At 39.9% G+C, this 22,838-nt stretch overlaps 1 protein-coding gene across 2 annotated transcripts in view; it reads right to left on the bottom strand.

Moving 5' to 3' along the window:
• Window positions 1-22,838, bottom strand: part of dtnbp1a (dystrobrevin binding protein 1a) — a 289,385-nt gene that overhangs the window by 22,633 nt on the left and 243,914 nt on the right. For both annotated transcript variants that reach the window (XM_069913436.1, XM_069913437.1), the window contains exon 8: window positions 16,287-16,442. In XM_069913436.1, the coding sequence (XP_069769537.1) occupies window positions 16,287-16,442 (156 nt within the window). The remainder of the gene's footprint in view (window positions 1-16,286; window positions 16,443-22,838) is intronic.

Here is a 22,838-nt window from a genome sequence, read left to right as displayed (position 1 = left end):
CATTAAAACAGTTCCCCCTCTTTTCTGCTTTTTTTCCCCCTCCTCTTTTTCCCCCTTCTCCCTTACTTCCCTTTTCTTCCCTTCTTTAGTTCTTACTTATACATTATTTTTACATCTTTATATGTAGTTTGTCGTCATTCTTCATTCTTGTTCCATCTCTTCATCTCTCTTTCTGTCCTGCAGGCGTTCTGCAAATTCTTGTGCTTTCTCTGGATCCGAGAACAATCTGTTTTGTCCCCCGAGATAACTATTTTATGCACTACTGGATATCTTAACATAAATTTATAGCCTTTTTTCCATAGGATCGATTTTGGTGCGTTAAACTCCTTCCTCTTCTTTAGGAGTTCAAAACTTATGTCTGGGTTAAAAAAAATTTTTTGACCCTTGTACTCCAATGTTTTTTTTGTCTTCTCTAATTTTATTCCTTGCCTTTTCCAATATATTTTATCTTGTCGTGTGTCTCAGAAATTTTACTAAAACGGATCTTGGTTTTTGTTGTGTCTGTGGTTTTGGGGCTCGTGTTCTGTGTGCCCTTTCTATTTCCATTCCTTCCTGTATTTCTGGCATTCCCAGGACCTTTGGGATCCATATTTTTGCCTTCTTCATCTTCCTTTAGGGCCACTATCTTTATATTGTTTCGCCTAATATAGTTTTCCATTATATCCATCTTTTGAGCTAACAACTCTTGTGATTCCTTAACTTTTTTGTCACTTTCTTCCAATTTTCTTTTTAAGTTGTTCACTTCCATTTCTACAGCCATTTCTCATTCTTCCACATTTTCTAATCTTTTCCCTATATCTGTTATGACCAACTTTTCTTTTGTACTTTTCATTTTTCTTTTAATTTCACTAAATTTGTTCTTTAAATTTAAAAAAAAAATGAATGTACTGTCCATTCATTTTACCTCCTATTCCTCTGTGCAAAGCTTGGTGGTGTTCTTCTTCTTCTGTGTCTGCTCTTGGGTTTGTGTCTTCTACTTCTCTTCCTTGTATCTGTGTCTCTTCTGACTTTCTTGGTGAGCTGCTTGCCTCATTTTGTTGGGTTTTTTTTTTAATGGCTTCTTGATGTTGGTCCTCTTCTTCTGGGCTAGTTATCTGTTGAGCTTCCTGTTGCTGTTTTTCTTTCTTATCATTCCCTTTCCCATTGCTTTCCTCTTCTTCCTGCTGTTGAGTGTAGGTTCACTCCACAGCTGGGCACCCCTCCCGTGAAGGGTGCTTCGATATTCTCCCACCCTTCAAAACATACAGGGCTTTTAGGTTAATTGATGTATTTGGGTGGCAAGGGTTTGTGAGATAGAAGGGCCTGTAACTGTGCTGTATCTTCAAATTAAAAATTAAAATCTACAGGGTCCTGTGGTAAAAATGTTTTTAAAAATGAGGGAGATGGAGTGGGGCTGGATGGTCATGTTGGTCAAGATAGCTTACATGGAAAAACATCTGAGTAAAGCTCAGTGTTAGATTGCTGGATTATGCACAAAAACATACTAAGTTGAAGCAAATAAAAGCACATCTGGCCTTCCATTTTTCTTTTGCTGAGAGCTAGTGCATCATGGTGTAATAAAAATAACATTGTTGTACCCCCCCTCCTTTCCTTGTTTTGCTCATGCGCGATTCCTTGTGCATGTGCAGTTGTGCATCTCTGTTTGGCTCAGTGAGCCATTTTTGTAGTCCCGTGGTTGGGAGGTCGCGACCCTGCGGGGTCTCCACTAACCTCGGGGAGCGGGCTCCTCTGTCCACAGCGGGTCCCTGCTTCTTCATGCCTGTAAGGCCTTCTCCTTTCTCTTCTGGCGTCTTTTCTTTTTTTCCCCATTGTTTTTGGTTTTTCCTTCTTAGGTGCCATTTTCTTTCTTTTCACCACACCTTTACCTTTTATTTGTTGTGTTTTGTGTTTCTTGAGCTTTGCATTTTCTTCATTTTTTTTCTTCTTTTCTGGAGAGGACTGGTATTCTCCTACCGGCCACTGCTCCATCACGCGACTCCTCCCACCATACCCAATGTTGAGAATGGGGTCGCCATCGCCAATGCTGAAAACTTGGACCCAGCACATTTGGCATCTTCCTGGCCAGAAGCAAGGTTTTTTTTTACTATTATTGTAATCGCTTGCTTAATTTACAGATTTGTTATTTAGCGACTGGGGTATTGTTACAAAGCTTGGTTGTTGCTAGGAGGCCCAGACACCAGTCTCCGGCACGTTCCTTGCATAAAATTGCCATGTCGTCTTATATACCTTCTTCTTTGGCTTGGCTTCGCGGACGAAGATTTATGGGGGGGTAAAAGTCCACGTCAGCTGCAGGCTCGTTTGTGGCTGACAAGTCCGATGCGGGACAGGCAGACACGGTTGCAGCGGCTGCAGGGGAAAATTGGTTGGTTGGGGTTGGGTGTTGGGTTTTTCCTCCTTTGCCTTTTGTCAGTGAGGTGGGCTCTGCGGTCTTCTTCAAAGGAGGTTGCTGCCCGCCAAACTGTGAGGCGCCAAGATGCACGGTTTGAGGCGATATCAGCCCACTGCAGGTGGTCAATGTGGCAGGAACCAAGAGATTTCTTTAGGCAGTCCTTGTACCTTTTCTTTGGTGCACCTCTGTCACGGTGGCCAGTGGAGAGCTCGCCATATAACATGATCTTGGGAAGGCGATGGTCCTCCATTCTGGAGACGTGACCCACCCAGCGCAGCTGGATCTTCAGCAGTGTGGACTCGATGCTGTCAACCTCTGCCATCTCGAGTACTTCGACGTTAGGGATGAAAGCGCTCCAATGGATGTTGAGGATGGAGCGGAGACAACGCTGGTGGAAGCGTTCTAGGAGCCGTAGGTGATGCCGGTAGAGGACCCATGATTCGGAGCCGAACAGGAGTGTGGGTATGACAACGGCTCTGTATACGCTTATCTTTGTGAGGTTTTTCAGTTGGTTGTTTTTCCAGACTCTTTTGTGTAGTCTTCCAAAGGCGCTATTTGCCTTGGCGAGTCTGAACCCTTCTCCATTAACAATGGCGTGAAGCAAGGCTGTGTTCTCGCACCAACCCTCTTTTCAATCTTCTTCAGCATGATGCTGAACCAAGCCATGAAAGACTCCAACAATGAAGACGCTGTTTACATCCGGTACCGCACGGATGGCAGTCTCTTCAATCTGAGGCGCCTGCAAGCTAACACCAAGACACAAGAGAAACTTGTCCGTGAACTACTCTTTGCAGACGATGCCGCTTTAGTTGCCCATTCAGAGCCAGCTCTTCAGCGCTTGACGTCCTACTTTGCGGAAACTGCCAAAATGTTTGGCCTGGAAGTCAGCCTGAAGAAAATTGAGGTCCTCCATCAGCCAGCTCCCCACCATGACTACCAGCCCCCCCACATCTCCATCGGGCGCCCAAAACTCAAAACGGTCAACCAATTTACCTATCTCGGCTGCACCATTTCTTATATACCCAGTATATGATAAAAACATGAAATTCAGGCTGAAAATGGGGACCTGTCTTATCTGACGGTCATTTTATATGTCAAAATATATAATATCTTAAACCTAACAGAACAATGGATGCTGATCCCCAAAGGTTCATCCACAAACACTTCATCCACTTGCCCTTCCCAAATTCCCAAAACTAGATCAAGAATTGTCCTCTCCTTTGCGAAACCTATATAATGCTGGAGTAAACTTTCCTGAACACACATGTCAAATTCCACCCTGATGAATCTTTGGAAAGTTTAAATTACTGACTTAAAACCTTATCTGATTTACAACGGGCACTAATCTGTTGTAAAGCAAATTACAGGAGAAGCTAGAATACTGAATTCTCTGCCATGGAGCAATGCTGAAGAAAATGGGCAGCAGAGTTAACACAGTGCTATGGCAGTGGACCTTGGTTCGAATTTGGCACTGTCTAAGGAGTTTGTATATTCTCCCGTGTCTGCGTGGGTTTTCTCCAGGTGCTTCAATATTCTCCCACCCTTCAAAACATACAGGGCTTTTAGGTTAATTGATGTATTTGGGTGGTACGGGTTTATATGCTAGAAGGGCCTGTTACTGTTCTGTATCTTCAAATTAAAAATTAAAATCTGCAGGGTCCTGTGGTAAAAATGTTTAAAAAAATGAGGGAGATGGAGTGGGGGCTGGATGGTCATGTTGGTCAAGATAGTTTCTATGGAAAAACATCTGAGTAAAGCTCAGTGTTAGATTGCTGGATTATGCACAAAAACATACTAAGTTGAAGCACATAAAAGCACATCTGGCCTTCCATTTTTCTTTTGCTGAGAGCTAGTGCATCACGGTGTAATAAAAATAACATTGTCCAAATACAATAAATCTCTTGAAAATTTCAAGCTCAAAAATGTTCTACACTGCTAAGATTTGCTTATGTACTTGGATGATCTGCAGGCATCTCAAGGTTGCTTGCTTGCTTGCATCTGGAAATCCAGTCATAACATAACAATTACAGCACGGAAACAGACCATTAGGCCCTTCTAGTCTGCACCGAACCAAACACTCCTCTCTAGTCCCACCTCCCGGCACAATGCCCATAACCCTCCATCTTCTTCTCATCCATCTACCTGTCCAACCTTTTCTTAAATAATACAATTGACTCCGCCACCACTATTTCTCCCGGAAGCTCATTCCACACGGCTACCACTCTCTGAGTAAACAAGTTCCCCCTCATGTTACCTCTAAACCTCTGCCCCTTAATTCTTAACTCATGTCCTCTTGTTTTAATCTTTCCTCCTCTTAACAGAAATAGTCTATCCACATCCACTCTGTCTATCCCTTTCATAATCTTAAATACTTCTATCAAATCCCCTCACAAGTTATTATTTGTTTTAAATTGTTGAGTTAAATGAAAGGGCAAAAATAATTTCTAAATGGAAATAGACTGGAAAGTATCTGGGGGAAAAATGGTGAAAGAACACAATTGGCTGATCACATAATCAAAACCATGTTAATATCAATTCACTAACCAAATTACAAGGAAGATTTATTCTGCAATAACAGGTCTAGGTTAAAAGTAGGTGTTCCTATCACCACTAAATTTAGAAGAGCATAGTTTCAATGGAATGCAATTATGAATGCGACTCAGACCATCATACATTCCGACCCCATCTATACTGTCTGCTGCTCACACTCTCCTCTCCCACTTCCCCTCAGAAAAAGATTGCCAAGTGTGAGATGACACACCACCAGATTCATGGAAAGTTGCTTTCCTGGTGGTGTGGAGTGATGGCGTAGGTTGGAGATGTGAGAAAACGCCTCTCCTGGAAGAATTAATTAAAACTCAAATTGGAAAAACTTATTTTAATTCTTTTTGGCTATGAAGAAATCTAAAGCTAAAGTTGTGAAAAAAAATTACAAAAGAGGTTGCTATGACTGCAGAAATGGGGCCTACCTTCACGATGGAGCCTGGCAACTCGATTTCTCTCCTGCAATGTATGACCCGACAAGCAACGGCATGGGTGCATCTCACTCCAGCGCCGCTTCTCCGAGGAGCCGACAAAGATTGGCGCTGGAGTGAGGAAGAGAGTTCCTGAACTGACTTCACAGGAACAACTGCGCATGCACGGGATTCCACGTATGCGCACCATTATGGAATCAACTCCACTGTACCAGACTGAGGAGCCTGTTGAGCCCTTGTCGATCAGTGTTGTTGGTCAGACCAGGGCCAAGCAAAAGATCCATAGACAAATAAAACCAGCCGCTACATCCACAAAATGAAGCAAGAACAGAAGAGCCTTCTTAAGAATTAGAGGGAGAGGAAATGGTTCAATATGAATATGGGCCCCATTCTCAACAGACTATTCAAGGTAAAATTGAAACTTCTCAAATTGCTCATACTCTGTTGATCCTTTAAGTCAATTTAATTTGATTTCTCAGCAAATTCAATCAATGGCTAATCAAATGAAACAGGAGTTTACATCAGTTAAAGCTCAGTTCAATTCACGATTTGAATCTATTAAAGATTAAATGAGTATGATTAAAACTGATATGGCAAAATATGCTTAAGCTGTGGACAAAATTAAAGTTCAAAAATGTGAAGATTTTCAGGACTGTCATTTTGATGTGGGACAATGCAAAGATACAGTTAATAAAATGGCAGACTCCTTTACAGCTTGGGAAGTTCAAAGATATTTTACAAAAAAGTGATGTGTTGGAAAATCAAAGCCAAAGGAATAATGTTAAAATTGTTGGACTGTCCAAGAGATTTTGAAGGTTCTAATCCAGTGCAATTTTTTCAAAAATGGCTACCTGAAGTTTTGGGTTCTGAAAATTTTCCAAATGGTTTGGAATTGGATAGAGCTCATCGAGCTATCAGAATAAAAACATTTCCAGGACAAGCGCCGTGTTCTTAGTCAGATGTTTGCGTTATCAGGATAAAGAAATGAGATTAAGATTGGCGGTCCAAAATGCCAGGAAACAACAAGCTCTGTTGATGATTAGAAATAACAGATTTTTTTTTTTAATGCAGACTTGAGTCAAAGTATTGTTAAAAGGAGGAAAGAATTTAATCCATCAAAATCAGTTTTGTGGAAGAAAGGATATAAATTTGCTCTGTGGAGTTTCAGCCACTGTTTTTTACTGATGAAGCATTAATGTTTGCTAATGTGTTGTCTGATAATAAACAAAACAGCAGCCAGTTATTCTTCTCAGCAACCTAAAATGAGCCAAGATAAATCATGAAATGAACTTCAAATGATGAAACGTCTAGAATCAATTGAGATTGATGATCATGTGAATAAAGATCTTGAAGAAGCTCATCATACTTGATGGACAGATAAATAGTTATTTTTGTATTCTGTCTGGGGTTTTTTGGGGGGGGGGGACAATATTTATCTTCTTCTACTGAAGTGCCACTTAGTGGCGGAGGCCGCTTTCCGAACAGCGGAGGGAGGTAGTACTGTTTTGGGTTTTTTTCCTCTTTTTTAGGGGTTGACTACTTTCTTTTTAATTAAGAGATGTTATTTACCTTTGGAGATTGCTGTGGAGCTGGGAACGAGGGTTATGTATTTTAGATATATGAAATGGTGGTGGATAATTTAAATGTTGTAACTTATAACGTGAATGGGCTCAATAAAATTAAGAGAAAGAAGGTTTTGTCTTATATTGAAAAATTGAGAGTTGGTATTGCATTTTTACAGGAGACTCACTTAGCTGAAAAAAACATCAAAAATTAAAAAGGGAATGGCTTCATCTTTCAACTCCAAAGCAAGAGGAGTTGTTATTTTAATTAATAAGAAATTACCTTTAAAATTACAATCTACTATTATAGATTCTGCAGGGAGGTTTGATTTAGTTAATTGTCAGGTTTGTTTTAGTTAATTGTCAAATTTATTTTGAATTTTCGACTCTTATAAATGTTTATGCTCCTAATGTGGATGATGAGAAATTTATTCAGGATTCTTTTCTTAATCTTGTAAAAGCATATGAAAATGTGATAATTGGTGACAATTTTAATTGTTGTTTAGATCTATTATTAGATAAGTCTCAAAAATCAATAACAAAAACCGCAAAAAGAATTTTAGCTTTTATGAAAGATTTGAATTTAGTTTATATTCGGAGAAGGTTGAACCCGAAGGAAAAAGATTATTCATTTTGTTCTTTTAGGTTTGATTATTATTCAAGAATAGTTATTTTCTTTAGTTTCGGCTCAATTACAAGGATGAGTAATTCATTCAGACTATATAAGGCTGGAATTTTTAATCAGATCACTCACCTTTATTAATTTCATATAAGGATCTGAAGAGTATTTCAGTTTATAGATGGAGATTTAATCCTTTGTTGTTAAGAAATGTTGATATTTGTAATTATATGAGAAATCAAATTCAGGAATATTTGGATATCAATACTAATTCGGTGGATAACAAATTTGTTTTATGGGATGCTTTAAAATCTTATTTGAGAGGTCAAATAATGTTTTTTTTTACTAAAATTAAGAAAGAAATAGAGTTTAGAGAAAGATCTGTCAGAAAAGAAAAAGAAAGATTTTATAAATAAAAAAGTATTATAATTCGATACAGACATAGAACAGAGAAGTTAATTCAGAGATCTAAACACCAGCTCCATAGCCAAGAAAGCCCAGCAGCACCTTTACTTCCTGCAAAGGCTGTGGAAAGTTCATCTCCCACCTTCCATCCTCACTATATTCTACAGAGTATGTATTGAGAGCATCCCATGCAACTGCATCACCACCTGGTTTGGAAGCTGTAGCACCTCGTACCGCAAGACTCTGCAGAGGATAGTGAAGTCAGCAGAAAAGGTTATTGGGGATTGGGGGCTCTCTTCCTACCATGAAGGATAAGTAAAACACTCTATTCAGACAAAAGGCAATAAACATTGTGAAGGACTCCACACACCCTTCATGTAAACTGTTCTCCCTTCTCCCATCTGGTAGGAGGTACCATAGGACTTGGGCCCTTACATCCAAATTGGGCAACAGTTTTTTCCCACAAGCCATTAGGTTCCTGAATTCCCAGAACATATGTGGATAGTCTACCGTGGACTTTTACTGTATACGTCTTAATATTTCAATACATTTAACTTCTATTCTAACTTATATTTATGTAAATATGCTCTGTGGTCCTGGAGAAATGCTATCTCATCCTTTACCATGTGAACATGGCATGAATGATAAATAAAGGTGACTTGTCTTGATTCCATCAGATGAACTTAACACTTGTAAAATAACACTGCCTTTTTACCAACTGATCTCTCTCCAAATCTGCACTCAGTACAGCAAATGAAACATAGTACAATCTATAGGTTGACGACTTGGTAAAGGTTCTATATGGTCACATAATACTACATTTTAGAATGTAATATACATGCAATTCTTCAACTTTTGTCTACCGTAAGGCAGACATAGAGGCACCACTTTGCCAGCACTAAACATGAGCCGGCTTAGCTTCCGACATCAGACAATCTTAGGTGTATTCAGGGACTGATCGCGAAACAAACTTACTGGATGGATAGCTTGCTTACCATGGACCTGAAGGATGCTTACATTTTTAGCGTACAAGGTGTTGGTATTTACAGTAATAATAAAGGAGGTTCAAAAGTTTCAAACCATTTACTTAATAAACCTAAGCCAATAGCCAAAAACCAACATTGAATTAAAGAGGTTTTGAGTATTTAAGTACCTTGCCTTTAAGTGTCCAACAAAAGAATCTTTGACATTTTATGAAGTATTAGTGGAAAGGAAAACTATTTTTGGAGATGTTCCATTTATGTGAAAATATTTGAAAAAAGAGAGTGCTTTCCCAGCAAATTTGAAAACATGCGGAAGGCAATATTTGAGGAAGGTAGAAGTGTCTAGCAGCTACAGATGAGCAGCACACAACATACAATTTAGGCCATTTGAACACCGATGAGGAATTGGATCAATATTTTTAATTTGATTGATTGATTTCAGAGTTTTTGTTTATTTAGGCAAGGTGTGCAGTACAGGCATGTAGGCTAAAAGGCCTGTTTCTGTGTGTAATGCTCTACATAAAGAGCTCCAAAAGGACATGTAATGAGAGCAAGCCATGGGTCTGGGCTAGAATGGGGAGCATTCACAATAGGTAAGAATAAGGAAGGGTGAAACAGGAGGAGTCACATGATGGAGTAGTGGCCGGTAGGAGAATACCAGCCTTCTCCAGAAAAGAAGGAAAAGTGAGGAAAAAACAAATCTCCAGACACACCAATCAAAACAAATAAAAAAGGTGTGGAGAAAATTGCACCAATGAAAGAAAAGCCAAAAATAACGGGAAGAAGAAAGAAAGACGCCGGAAGAGAAAAGTGAAGGCCTTACCTGTATGAAGAAGCAGGGATCCGCCGTGAAGAGGAGCCCACTCCCTGAGGTCAGTGGAGACCCTGCAGTGTCATGACCCATTGAACGCAGGACTGCAAAGATGGCTCATAGAGCCAAACAAAGGTGCGCAACCGCGCATGCGCAATGCACACGACAAAGACAACACCGACGGAGGGGGGACCAGCTGAGAGAGACTCGACATAAAGCTCTCAGCTGGAAGATACAGAAAATAATGGGAACGGGAGGGGTGAGAATAAAGAAAGGAAACCAGAGACACAACAGATAACCAGCCCAGAAGAAGAGGACCAACATCAAGACACCATAAAAAAAACCAACAAACTGAGACAAGCAGCTCAACAAGAAAGTCAGAGAGACACAGATACAAGGAAGAGAAATAGAAAACACAAACCCAAGAGCAGACACAGAAGAAGAACACCAAGCTCTGTACAGAGAAATAGAAGGTAAAATGAATGGACAGTACATAGATAAAAAAAATTTCCAAGAACATATGAAAGCATTAAGAGAATGGCTAACACTAGAATTTAGTGAAATAAAAATAAAAATGAAAAGTACAGAAGAAAAAGTGAGTAGAATAGAGCTGATCATAACAGATGTAGGGAAAAGATTAGAAAATGTGGAAGAACGTGTAATGGTGGAAGAAATGGAAGTGAACGACTTGAAAAGAAAACTGGAGGAAAGTGACAAAAAGATAAAGAAACAGGAGCTGTTAGCTCAGAAGATGGATATAATGGAAAACTATAGTAGGAGAAACAATATAAAGATAGTGGGCCTTAAGGAAGATGAAGAAGGCAAAGATATGAAAGAATTTATAAAAGAATGGATCCCAAAGGTCCTGGGAATGTCAGAAATACAGGAAGGAATGGAAATAGAAAGGGCACACAGAACATTAGCCCTGAATCCACAGTCACAACAAAAACCAGATACATTTTAGTAAAATTCCTGAGATAAACGACAAGAGAAAATATATTGGAGAAGGCAATGAAAAAAATGAGAGAAGACAAAAAACCACTGGAATACAAAGGTCACGGATCGGCCTGCAGCAGGGAGGGGGAGTGGGCAACGGTCCTGGCGAGGTCAGGCCCGAGGCCTCCAGTTCCGGGTGCTGGGAAGCGGCCTTGGCTTCCCCTGACACTGGCCGGGCCCCAAAACCAGAGTCCACGGTGAGACCCTACAACGTAAACAGAGGAGGTGGGGGCGATTAGCAGGCTGACGCCAATGCATTCTGGGATTTGTTGTATTACTGTGCATGCACTATACTTGCGCGGTGGCCAGCGGGCTACCTCTAATACATTTTTGAAATGATCTTGCGGGCCAAATATAATTATATCGCGGGCCAAATTTGTCCCACGGGCCAGAGTTTGACATGTGTGGCTTAAAGGGCCATTTTCATGTTATATAATGCCACACAGATGGCAGTCTCTTCAATCTGAGACACCTGCAAGCTCACACCAAGACACAAGAGCAACTTGTCCGTGAACTACTCTTTGCAGACGATGCCGCTTTAGTTGCCCATTCAGAGCCAGCTCTCCAGCGCATGACGTCCTGTTTTGCGGAAACTGCCAAAATGTTTGGCCTGGAAGTCAGCCTGAATAAAACTGAGGTCCTCCATCAGCCAGCTCCCCATCATGACTACCAGCCCCCCCCCACATCTCCATCGGGCACACAGAACTCAAAACGGTCAACCAGTTTACCTACTTTGGCTGCACCATTTCATCAGATGCAAGGATCAACAAAGAAAAAGACAACAGACTCGCCAAGGCAAATAGCGCCTTTGGAAGACTACTCAAACAAAAGAGTTTGGAAAAACAACCACCTGAAGAAACACACAAAGATCAGCATGTACAGAGCCGTTGTCATACCCACGCTCCTGTTCGGCTCCGAATCATGGGTCCTCTATCGGCATCGCCTACGGCTCCCAGAACGCTTCCATCAGCACTGTCTCCGCTCCATCCTCAACATTCATTGGAATGACTTCATCACCAACATCGAAGTACTCGAGCTGGCAGAGTCCGCAAGCATCGAATCCATGCTGCTGAAGACCCAACTGTGCTGGGTGGGTCACGTCTCCAGAATGGAGGACCATCGCCTTCCCAAGATCGTGTTCTATGGCAAGCTCTCCACTGGCCACTGAGACAGAGGTGCATCAAAGAAGAGGTACAAGGACTGCTTAAAGAAATCTCTTGGTGCCTGCCAGATTGACCACCGCCAGTGGGCTGATATCGCCTCCAACCGTGCATCTTGGCGCCTCACAGTTCAGCGGGCAGCAACCTCCTTTGAAGAAGACCACAGAGCCCACCTCACTGACAAAAGACAAAGGAGGAAAAACCCAACACCCAACCCCAACTCCCTTTCAACCGCTGCATCCGTGCCTGCCTGTCCCGCATCGGACTTGTCAGTCACCAACGAGCCTGCAGCAGACGTGGACATACCCCTCCATAAATCTTCGTCCGCGAAGCCAAGCCAAAGAAAAATGCTACAAATACAAAGCCAGCCAATTGAGCAATAATTAATGAAGCTTAATATTTTCTTTTAAGGTTAGGTGGGACAGGAATGAAGTTAGGAGGTATGGAGGTTAGAAATATGAAGATGTGGTTGGAGATGGCCTAATAATTCATTAGTTACAAACAAAGCTAGTGATATTTAAATTCAAGAAGGGGTTTGGTTGAAATGGACAACAATGAACACAGACATGACAGGTGCCAAGCTAATTACTGAAATCAGAGGATGGAGGAGTAATGTTGAGATAATATCACTAGGTAGAGATGTGAAAGAGAGAGTTATGGTGTGGGTGGTAGACAAAGGAACTTTAACAAAGAGATAAACAAGGCATATTGCTGAAAGGAAAAGAGAATGCTAGATAAATAGTGGGAGGAGGGAATGTTCATGAATTGGTGATGAGCTTTAAAAGGTGAAGTAGAGAGTACAGCCAGGCTTAGAAGCTTCCCCAAGGAACAATAAATCACTGACAGTTTATCTTCTTTTGCAATCTATAATAATAATTCAGATGGCAAAGGCAATATCTGCCTGAAGATAACTGAGAAACAATTAAAATTGATACATTCTTCCACGTAGTTGAGTCTAAAAGATAATTAAACATCTTTTCATTCAATTTGAAATCAAATGTTGAACATTAAAATATATTTGAAGTAGTTCATAACATATAAAATTCACTCTTGCTGTTGTCTGTTCACCTAGGGAAATTACTAATGTTTCAGAAACTTCCTGATCCCTTGAGAATTAATAGACAGATAAACTCAAGAGTAAAGATTTTTTTCCCTTTTCCAAATAGATTCTATGATGCAAAGATCATTTACAAAGAGTAGCTGCACAAGGGAATTACTCAAGGCCTTTGAGAGTAAATAACACTGAGAATGAATGTTGAGAATTAACAGCACATGGAGCAACAAAAACTGTTAATTCAGTTGTTTTAGATCCTGTTAAACTTGTCCTCTCCACATATAATCAAAAATTCAGAACCATTCAAATTGTCTTATTAAACTTTAAATCCTCTGCCCATTACTCATCTTCTAATCAGAACCTCAATCTAATTTTTAAAAAAGAGAGTGGTGGCAAACCCTACTTTTTTTTTGTGTGTTCTTACAGAATTTGGTTTTGAATACTTTCCACCGCTCTGAGGTAACTGGGAGAGGTCAACTTACCCAAGCCTAGAATCTCCACTGCTCACAAAGTTTCAGGCTGCCATTGAAATTTGCAGCAAGGATACAAACATGCTAAGGCTCTGTTAGAAGAAACCGAATTCTGTTTCATTATTAATTCAAGTTATATTCTGTTAATGGCAAATTCAAGGCAAAAAAAAGTCTAAACTATTCCAGAACAGAAGCAATTCTAGAGAGAATTGATGCAGTTCAGTGGGATGTCATTAAGCAGAGTTTCTCTCTCTTGAATTTTATTATCTATCTTTTGAATTTATTATTTCTTTTTAATTTAATGCCTACTCTTCTTGTTATTTTCTTGAAGTACCTGTTCAGCTGCAGCAAGTAATGAATTTGCCTCAGGGCCAATTTATCATCTTAATCAAACCCCAACACACATCTGGTTGCTTAAATTTTCCCTTATGACTTTATTACACTAAAAAGAGTCACTCATAATTTGCTCTATAGTTTCTTAGAAGAATGCTATGCATATCATATACAGACAGGATAACAAAGTTCTACAAAGAGCAAAAATAAAACATACATTACTTAACAAAATCAGAAAACAGCACCAAAATTCTTTGAACACATTAAGCAGAGATATATTAGAATATTTAGTTACAACTGGAAAGCTGAAGGAAAAAGAAGCCGAGGCAGACAGAGAATGAAAACGATAGATGGATTAACATCATGGCTAAAAACGGGAGGCAACAACTACAATTCGGAGGGTCAGAGACCACGATGGCAAGGTACCTAAACGAACTATCTATACATAAATATATATAAACAATCTTTTACAGGAGTACATGGAGACTATTCTCGCTGGTTGCATCTCTGGTATGAAGGCACCAAATTTCATGACAACAAAAAACTAGAGGTTTGTTAACTCAGCCTGTGGAATCCCAGGCACCAGACTTCACTATCGAGGACATCTACATGAAGCAGTATTTTCAAAAAGCTGCCTCTATCCTCAAAGACCCCCATCACCCAGGCCGTCCCCTCTTCACTATGCTACTATTGGGAAGAAGGTACCGGAACCTAAAGTCAAGCACTCAGAAGCACTAGGACATCTTTCTCGTTGCCATCAAATTCCTGAATAATCACTGCCTTACTTTTCATGCACTACTTATTTTTTTTATACATTATTGTTGTAAGATGGTTCATAATATGAAAGTTTACACTATGTTGCTGCAGCAAAACACTGAATTTCGAGATTTGTTCATGACAATTCTGATATTAGTCAAGTTTGATTGTACAACTAGGCCAAACAGCGTTCTCTGATCCTCGGTGCAAAACACGCAGGCGCACAACCAGACATAACACAAATGCAAATAATACACATGTAGAACAAGTATTCATATATACAAATAAATATTATTTCATGAATAGGATAGTCTCGGATGGTTTATGGAAGCAGTTCCTTTGGTCGTTCAGCATTCTCACTACCCGTGGGAAGAAGGTTCATCTCAGCCTGGTGGGGCTGGCTCTGATATTCCTGTATCTCTTTCCCGATGGGAGGAGCTGAAAGATACAGTATGCAGGGTAGAAGTCCTCAAAGATTTTGCACGCCCACTTCAGACAACGATCCAGGCAGATCATGTCCTTGGTTTGGGGGAGACTCCACTGATCCTCTCTGCTGCTCTTCTGGTCCTGTGGATTGACCTCCAATCTGTTTCTCTTCATCAACCGTGCCACAGCTGGCCAGGATGCTCTCATGATGGTGGCCCGTAGACTTGCCTGCTTTTGTCTTCTTAGGAAGTGCAGTCACTGTTGTGCCTTCCTGGCAAGTGAGGAGATGTTGTGTATCTACAAGAGATGACAAGTTACATAAACTCCAAGGAATTTTGTGCTCTTCTTGACAGAGTTCCTGATGTGCAGTGGAGGATGGTCATTTCTGGTTTTCCTGAAATCTCCTTCGTCTTGTCCACTTGAGACTCAAGTTGTTACTCCCACACCATATCATCCACCTCTTCTCTGTAGTGCGATTCATCATTGTTGTTGATGAGGCCATCTAATGTTGTGTCACCTGCAAATGATGATTCTGTGGAGCTGGATCCAGTGATGTAGTCGTGGGTCAATAACGTGAATTGGAGTGGGCTGAGCACACAGCCTTGAGGTGTGCAGTGTTTAGCGTAACTATGCTTGATGATTTGCTACTGACCGAGACAAGACTGTGGTCTTTCTGTTAGCTAGTCCAGAATCCAGTTACAGAGAGGGGTGTTGAGTTCCAGCGAGGACAGCTTCTCCACCAGCGATGAACAGCAGCCTGGTGTATGAGACAATGTTCACCAGGTGGGTTAGAACAAAGCAATAGCATCATCTGTGGAAGGGCTTCTTCTATAGTTCAATTCAAATGAAAAATGTATGAGTACAGGAACAATGCTATTCCTATAGACAGGTCCTGCTGATGAGGAGGATGAATCTATTGTCACCAAAGCCTGGAATGCTGTCAATGGTAGAAACTGTTTTTATTGGTAGTTTTGTATGTCACAACCCTCCATTACATGGAGAAACTAGCTCACTTTTAATTAGATAAATTGCTGTAGTTTCCACCTTGGGTTCCATTGACTATTCTAAAACAACCTATATTTCTAAACACTAGACTCCAGATTGATTTCTTGTCCAACAGCAACTCTAAGGCTGAAACTGTATCGTCAACAAGTACAATGTAGATGAAGATGCATTATAAATATTGGTAAAAACATGTATCTATTTGTAACCAAATATATTAAAAAAACACAGAAATTTAAAATGATACGTTGCATCCTGGCTTAACAGGGAAAAAATAAATTATTCCTCAGAATGATTTACGACATTTAATTTAATTTATAACAGAAAAGCAATAGAAGATCTTACCTCGTCTTTGTGCTATCTGCAAATATCCAGTAGAAAGATACTGCTCCAGGTCCTGCTGAAAGGCTTCTTCAAAAAACTTCTGCCGCTCTTTCAATTTCTGCTGCTGTGTATTCTCCATCTCATGCACCTTCTGCGCATGCTCCTCATCCAACTTAACTGGAATAGAAAAATATGATTGGTGTGAGCCATGAGAAAAATAGACATGACAAATTACAGGACTTCACAGAGTGCAACAACTATACGAAATAGGAATTTCTGATCCTCATTTCTAATTATGAAAGCAAACACCTCAGATTTATGCTAGACTCAATTTTGCTGGCTTTTCAAATCATAGTTAACAACCTCATTTTGCAACAGTGGAGCAGCAGGAAATAAGGCCATTCATTTTTTTTGCTTCAGGGCATCAGTGATTCAGTTCAAGTGAAAGGTCCAGCCTGGACACCAGCTCAAGGCCAACCATACTCAGGACAGGTTGGGTTATATATTCTAATAAAAACATTTAGGTTTGGTTTGGTTCTGGTCTGCCCTTTTGAAGTACTTAACTCAGTATTCTACCCAGCTCAGGACGATTTCCTTCTTATAATTGCAGATGACCTCTGATCTTGATCAATGGAGTTATGGGCAGAAAGTGCACAGAAACAGGCTCTTTGGTCTACAGAGTCCCTGCTGACTACCAAGCACACATCTTTATTACATTAACCCTACTCTCCCATCAATTCCCCCTCCTTCTACCACTCAAATGAACACTAGGAGAAATTTACAGCGGCCAATTAGCCTACATACCCGAATAGTTTTGGGATGAGAGGAAACTGAAACACAGTTGGGGAGAGAACATGCAAACTCCACACAGACAGCATCTGATTCAGGATCGAACTTGATTCTCCAGCACGGTGAGGCAGCAATTCAACTAGCTAAATCACTGTGCCAAACTGAGCTCAGTGTTTCATTCTCAAACAGATTAAAAGCATGCCTGAGCTTGTTAATTTTGTAGAAATGGTCAGATCAGGCTGTGCAAATGAAAATTAAATCCTTGTTCTTTGGCCAGGCTTGGATTTGCAGTGGTTAGGTTCTATTCTAGTCGGGTTTTAATTCTGTATCACTGTAACGACTGTAGCAGTAGTTTCACAAGACATGGCTTCAGTGAATTTTGGATTGTGACTGTAACTGGACGCTCTCATGACACTAGTATTTCTTTGTTGATGCTCCACTAAAACAGTTTGTATTAAAATGTAGCAATAGTCAAACTTTGTTGTCTGAAATATGCTCTTATAGAGTGAAAACTTCTTAATTAGACATACTGCAATATGATGGGCCCCTGGGAAGATAACATCATTTTGTTCAATTTACTATTCTCACACAAGGAAAAACCCGTCCTCTAGAGTGTTGCAAAATAGTTTCCATCCTTTTTGCACCAACCATTATGTGGATTCAATTTTCATCTCACTGATCCTGCTTTTAAACCCTTCTATCTTGACTTGTTTCAATTCTGTACAGTTGGTCACAACTGAAAATAATTGGTCAATTCATAATTGTTGTTTCTCCAATAATGTTCACTTGTATTTGATAAACATAAATTAGTAATTTTTTTAAAACTCAGTTTTACTTTTTATACTCATTTATTGATTTCACCACCTGTCATCTCTCGTCAATTTCATTATATCTTTCCAATTCTTTCAGATTACACGACACTTACTTTTGTTAAGACTTGGCTCTTGGCCTTTTCAATAAACAACAATTTGAATTGTACAAAATGCATTAAGGTAGATCACTGGAGTATCAGTGAACAAAAGCAAATATAAGCAGGGAGAAGATATAAAACATCAATTGAGGAAAAGGATGAAAGGTTTAGTAAAGGAATTCCAGATTGATGTGGACAGATGAAGATAAAAATTAGCTGGATTCGATTAAAGTTAGCAAAATACAAGCAATCATCCCATCTCCAAAATCCTTCAACCTGTATTTGGACAACCACATTTGTGCCAATGTTTTCCATAATTGCACCTTTGAATTACCCTAATCTAATTTTCAGCATTGCTGCCCTTAGAGCAAAAAGCAATTGCACCAATCTTCTTAAAAGACAGCAGCATTGGACCCCTCAGGTCACCCAAGCTCAGGCTGAAATCTCACCTTCAATTTTTGTTGAATGTTAATTCCAGGAAACTTGCACTCCAATCTGACCGGACAGTCTAGACATTTAAAATGTGTCTACTGAAGCTGCGTCAAATCATCCTGGCATAAGTACAACAATCCAATTGAAAGCACCATGGAAGGAATTTCATCTTTTGAAAATTTTAAAAAATCAATTTTGTTTCTCTTTTGCACTCTCTTTTCTATAATCTACTGGCCAGTATCCATCTTCCATTCTTTATAAAGTTGAGTCCATCCAAAACTTGCATCAAACCCTGTTCATCTGTGCTTCAGTATCTCCTTGCCTCAGTTTTAAATAATACATTCTTGTTTTCAAATTGCTCCATTATCAGCACTCATCTGGGACCTTATACAGCTGTCCAAGATGAGATCCCTCCCACATAATGAAATGTTCCATCACTGATGGCCTGGGTCCCAAGCTCTGCAATTTCTTTATGTCTCATCCATTCCAATGCTCCCTAAAAGCTATCACTTTAGAAAAAAAATTTGACCATCAATCCCAACCTCTTCTTCAATGTTTGTGCCCATTTTTGAGTAATCTCCTGTTGGAACATTCACCATGTTAAAGGCAAAATTATGTTGATGATGTAAAATTCTCAATAAACTATTATTTTACTTGAAAAATCAAAAGCTAATATGAACAAAACACAAATGGGTTGGAGAAACCCAAAAGATCATGCAGCATTTATAGGAAGTAAAGAGCAGCCAACGTTTTAGGCCTGGGTCTTCATTTCTCCAGCACATTTGTGTATTGTACTTGTCCCCAGCCTTTGAAGTGTTTTTTTTAAACTCTAATATGAACAAGGCTCTTTAATTCTGATCTGCTATTTTATTGGATTGTTACCTCATCTCATTTATCTACTCAGCTTTATTCATAACAGAGGAAAATCAGATAATCAAAAGGACAATAACTTGCCTCTTGCCATACCTTCACTTTCCCAACCTATTCCTTTTGCTTCCCCAAAATCTGCAATATCTTAGTTTGGAATATACTGTATGTAACATCTGAAGAGCGACATCCTCAAAAATCTCATTTCTGTTAACCCAAGGCTATGACTCCTGATTCCACCTCAGGGTCAATCTTCTCAAGTCCTCAATATTTTAATTCTTTCAAACTCCAAACAATAAAGCCCATTTTAATTAATCTCACAACATATTTAAAAAAAATAAAATAAATAAATCGCTCATCCTTTGTAAACTTATCCAACTAGATTTTGAACTCAACATCCAAATGCCTCACTGACCAACAACATTGATTTTCAATTCAAATTTTTTTTTGATCAACAATCATTATTATTGAAATTTCACATGGTAGAAGATGCCTTTAAGGTGGGACTGGGGAAAAGTTTAAAGATGTGTGGGGCAAGTTTTTTTAATGCAAAGATATGCAAGTGTCTGGAATGGGCTGCCGTGAGTTGTGATGGAAGCAGATACAATAGTAGCCTTTAAGAGGGTTCTAGACAGACAAGTGACAAAGAGATATTCAAGAGGCAAAGTTTAATTTAAATTGAGCATTATGTTCGGTGTAGACATGTGACACTGGTGTGTCTTTTGCAGGTTCCCACAATTGGCCATTTAGTAATTTAAGTCTTATGAAACTGAACTGAATCATCTCCTTCTTAATCTGCACACAGTATATACTGGACACCTTCCCTAAAATCCATAAGCAATAAATAGGTAGATTATTGATCCAACACTTACTAGTCTGGATTATATTTGCCCTAGGCTTCCTTTGGACCTTCAGAAACGAAAGTCACGCACGATTCCGGTTTCTGATTTGGATACACAGAACGATGACCAAAATAGCACAAATGTTGAGTCGTAGTCTATAGAAATCTTCAATATCTTGCAGAAGAGCAATCATTGATGCTGGGGGGGGGGGGGGGGGGGGGGGAGATGGCATATTTTGAGTATAAACTTCATTACCATCCATGCTCCCAAAAGTCTCAACCCTTCCCACTTTCAAAACTCTTCTCAAGATCTTTTAGGTTGTACTTTGATTCAGCCACCTATTCTTTTTTCCCCCTCTTGAGGTACATTTTTTAAATTGTGCCATTGAGCATCAGACCAGATTAGATTCGATTCAACTTTATTGTCATTGAGCCAAGTAAAATACAAAGCCAATGAAATACAAATAGCAGCCAACCAGAGTTAAAAAAGTGCTATACAAATAACTAAGTGCAAATTAAAAACAAACACATACAGCAAGCAAACAATTATAAAAGTACTGACAGTACAATGTGAGTGCAGTACCACTCAGCACTGTGATTTAAGGTTCAGCAGGGTCACAGCCTCGGGAAAAAAAGCTCTTCTTGAGTCTGCTGGTTCGAGAGCGAAGGCTCCTGTAGTGCCTACCAGATGGAAGAAGAGTAAAAAGTCCATAGTTAGGATGAGATGCATCCTTGATGATGCTCTTCGCCCAATCAGCATTCCTCATAGATGTTTTTCATAGTGGGCAATTGAATGCCAATAATCCGCTGGGCAATTTTCACCATCCACTGAAGTGCTTTACAGTCCAATACGAGACAATTGCTATACCAAATTGAGATGCCATAGGTAAGAATGATCTCAATGGCACAGTGGTAAAAATCCATCATTAGCCTGGTACAGAAGTTGTGCCTTTTTGATCAGGATCGAGGAGTTCAGGGACCAGATGAGATCATCAGAAATGTGGACACCAAGGAATTTAAAGCTTGATACACGTTCCACCACAACTCCATTGATGTAAATTGGGGAATGAGTGTAGCTTCCAGCATGCCTGAAGTCTACAATGATCTCCTTGTTGTCGGCACACCATGTAGCCAAGTGCTGGATCTCGTCCTCTCATCATCTCCATTGATCAGGTCACCTACCGTGGTGTCATCTGTGAACTTGATTATGGAATTAGAACCATGTACAGGAATGCAGTCATAGGTGAAAAGGGAATACAGGAGAGGGCTCAGCACACAGCCCTGGGGCATGACGGTGCTCAAGATGAGAATGGAGGGAATCATACTATTGAATGCTGAACTAAATTCAATGAACAGCATTTTGACATAAGAGTTGGAGCTGTCCAAGTAGGTCAAGGCAGAGTGGTGCTGAGGAAATAGCATCCTCAGTTGACCAGTTGATATGATAGACAAATTGATGAGAGTCCAGAGTGATGGGAAAACAGGACTTCAAGTGTGATATAACCAGTCTCTCAAAGCTCTTTGCAATGATGGGGGTGAGTGAAACTGGACGGAAGTCATTCAGAATTGTGGCGGTTGGATGCTTCGACACTGGCACAATGGTAGGAATCTTGAAGCTGATGGAAACAAATGCCTGGGCCAGGGACAAATTGAAAATGTCCATGAAAACCATGTCAACTGTTCTGCACAGACTCTAAGCACATGACCAGGTATACCATCCGGACCAGCTGCCTTCCATACATTCATCCTACTCAGGGTGGTCCAAACACCAGAGATAGAAATTAAGAAAGGCAGTTCATCAGGTGGAAGATCCATTTTGAAGGTGACCTCCATATAACCACTTACAGCACAGAACAGGCCAGTTCGGCCCTACTAATCCATGCCGTAACAAATCCCCACCCTCCTAGTCCCACTGACCAGCACCCAGTCCATACCCCTCCAGTCCTCTCCTATCCATGTAACTATCCAGTCTTTCCTTAAATGTAACCAATGATCCCGCCTCGACCACGTCTGTCGGAAGCTCATTCCACATCCCTACCCCTCCTTGTTCTCTCGATCAAAATGAGCATAAAATTAATTAAGTTCCTCAGAAAGGGGGCACAGCTGGAAGGGGGCACAGTACTAGATGGTTTATAGTCTGTAATGATCTGTATGCCAATGCCACAGGTGCCGGGGGTCCAAGGAGTTTAAATGCTCTTTGATCTTTTTTAAAAAAAGATATGAAGCCTCAACAGCATTATTTTGTAACCACATTAATGAATATCATTACATTGTCATTATAGATGGTTTCATCTATTTGACAACATCTATAATAGGAGCTAATTAAAGGATATACCATAATTTTGCATTTAAAGTTATATTATTGATATGCATATTGTATGTGCAATTAAAGAAAATTGCAAACTGGAAATTAATTGATCAACAGGTTTAAAAAACTAACTTCTGATACTCCAATTTGCATTTAACAAATGACTGTTCTTTAACAAATGCTGCAATTTCAGAAAGAAAAAAATGTGCTATCTTACACATATTGTTGCTAATAACCTGCTTGGATGATATTAAATGTGGATTCTTTCCCTTTTGCTCATTTGCTTTTTTACTCCTCTACTTTTTGATGTTAATTAAAATTATTTCTAAATATTAAAGAGCTTTAAAAGCAAAGCCTGCAGTCCACTGAAACTCTTCAGTTCCAACCTCCATTGAAGCTATAAGCACACCATCATATTGAAGGTCA

The sequence above is a fragment of the Narcine bancroftii genome, chromosome 1, assembly GCF_036971445.1.
Source record: "Narcine bancroftii isolate sNarBan1 chromosome 1, sNarBan1.hap1, whole genome shotgun sequence".
Taxonomy (NCBI): Eukaryota; Metazoa; Chordata; class Chondrichthyes; order Torpediniformes; family Narcinidae; genus Narcine; species Narcine bancroftii.
The sequence above is the reverse complement of the archived record's forward strand: the minus strand, read 5'-3'. Positions and strand labels throughout refer to the sequence as shown.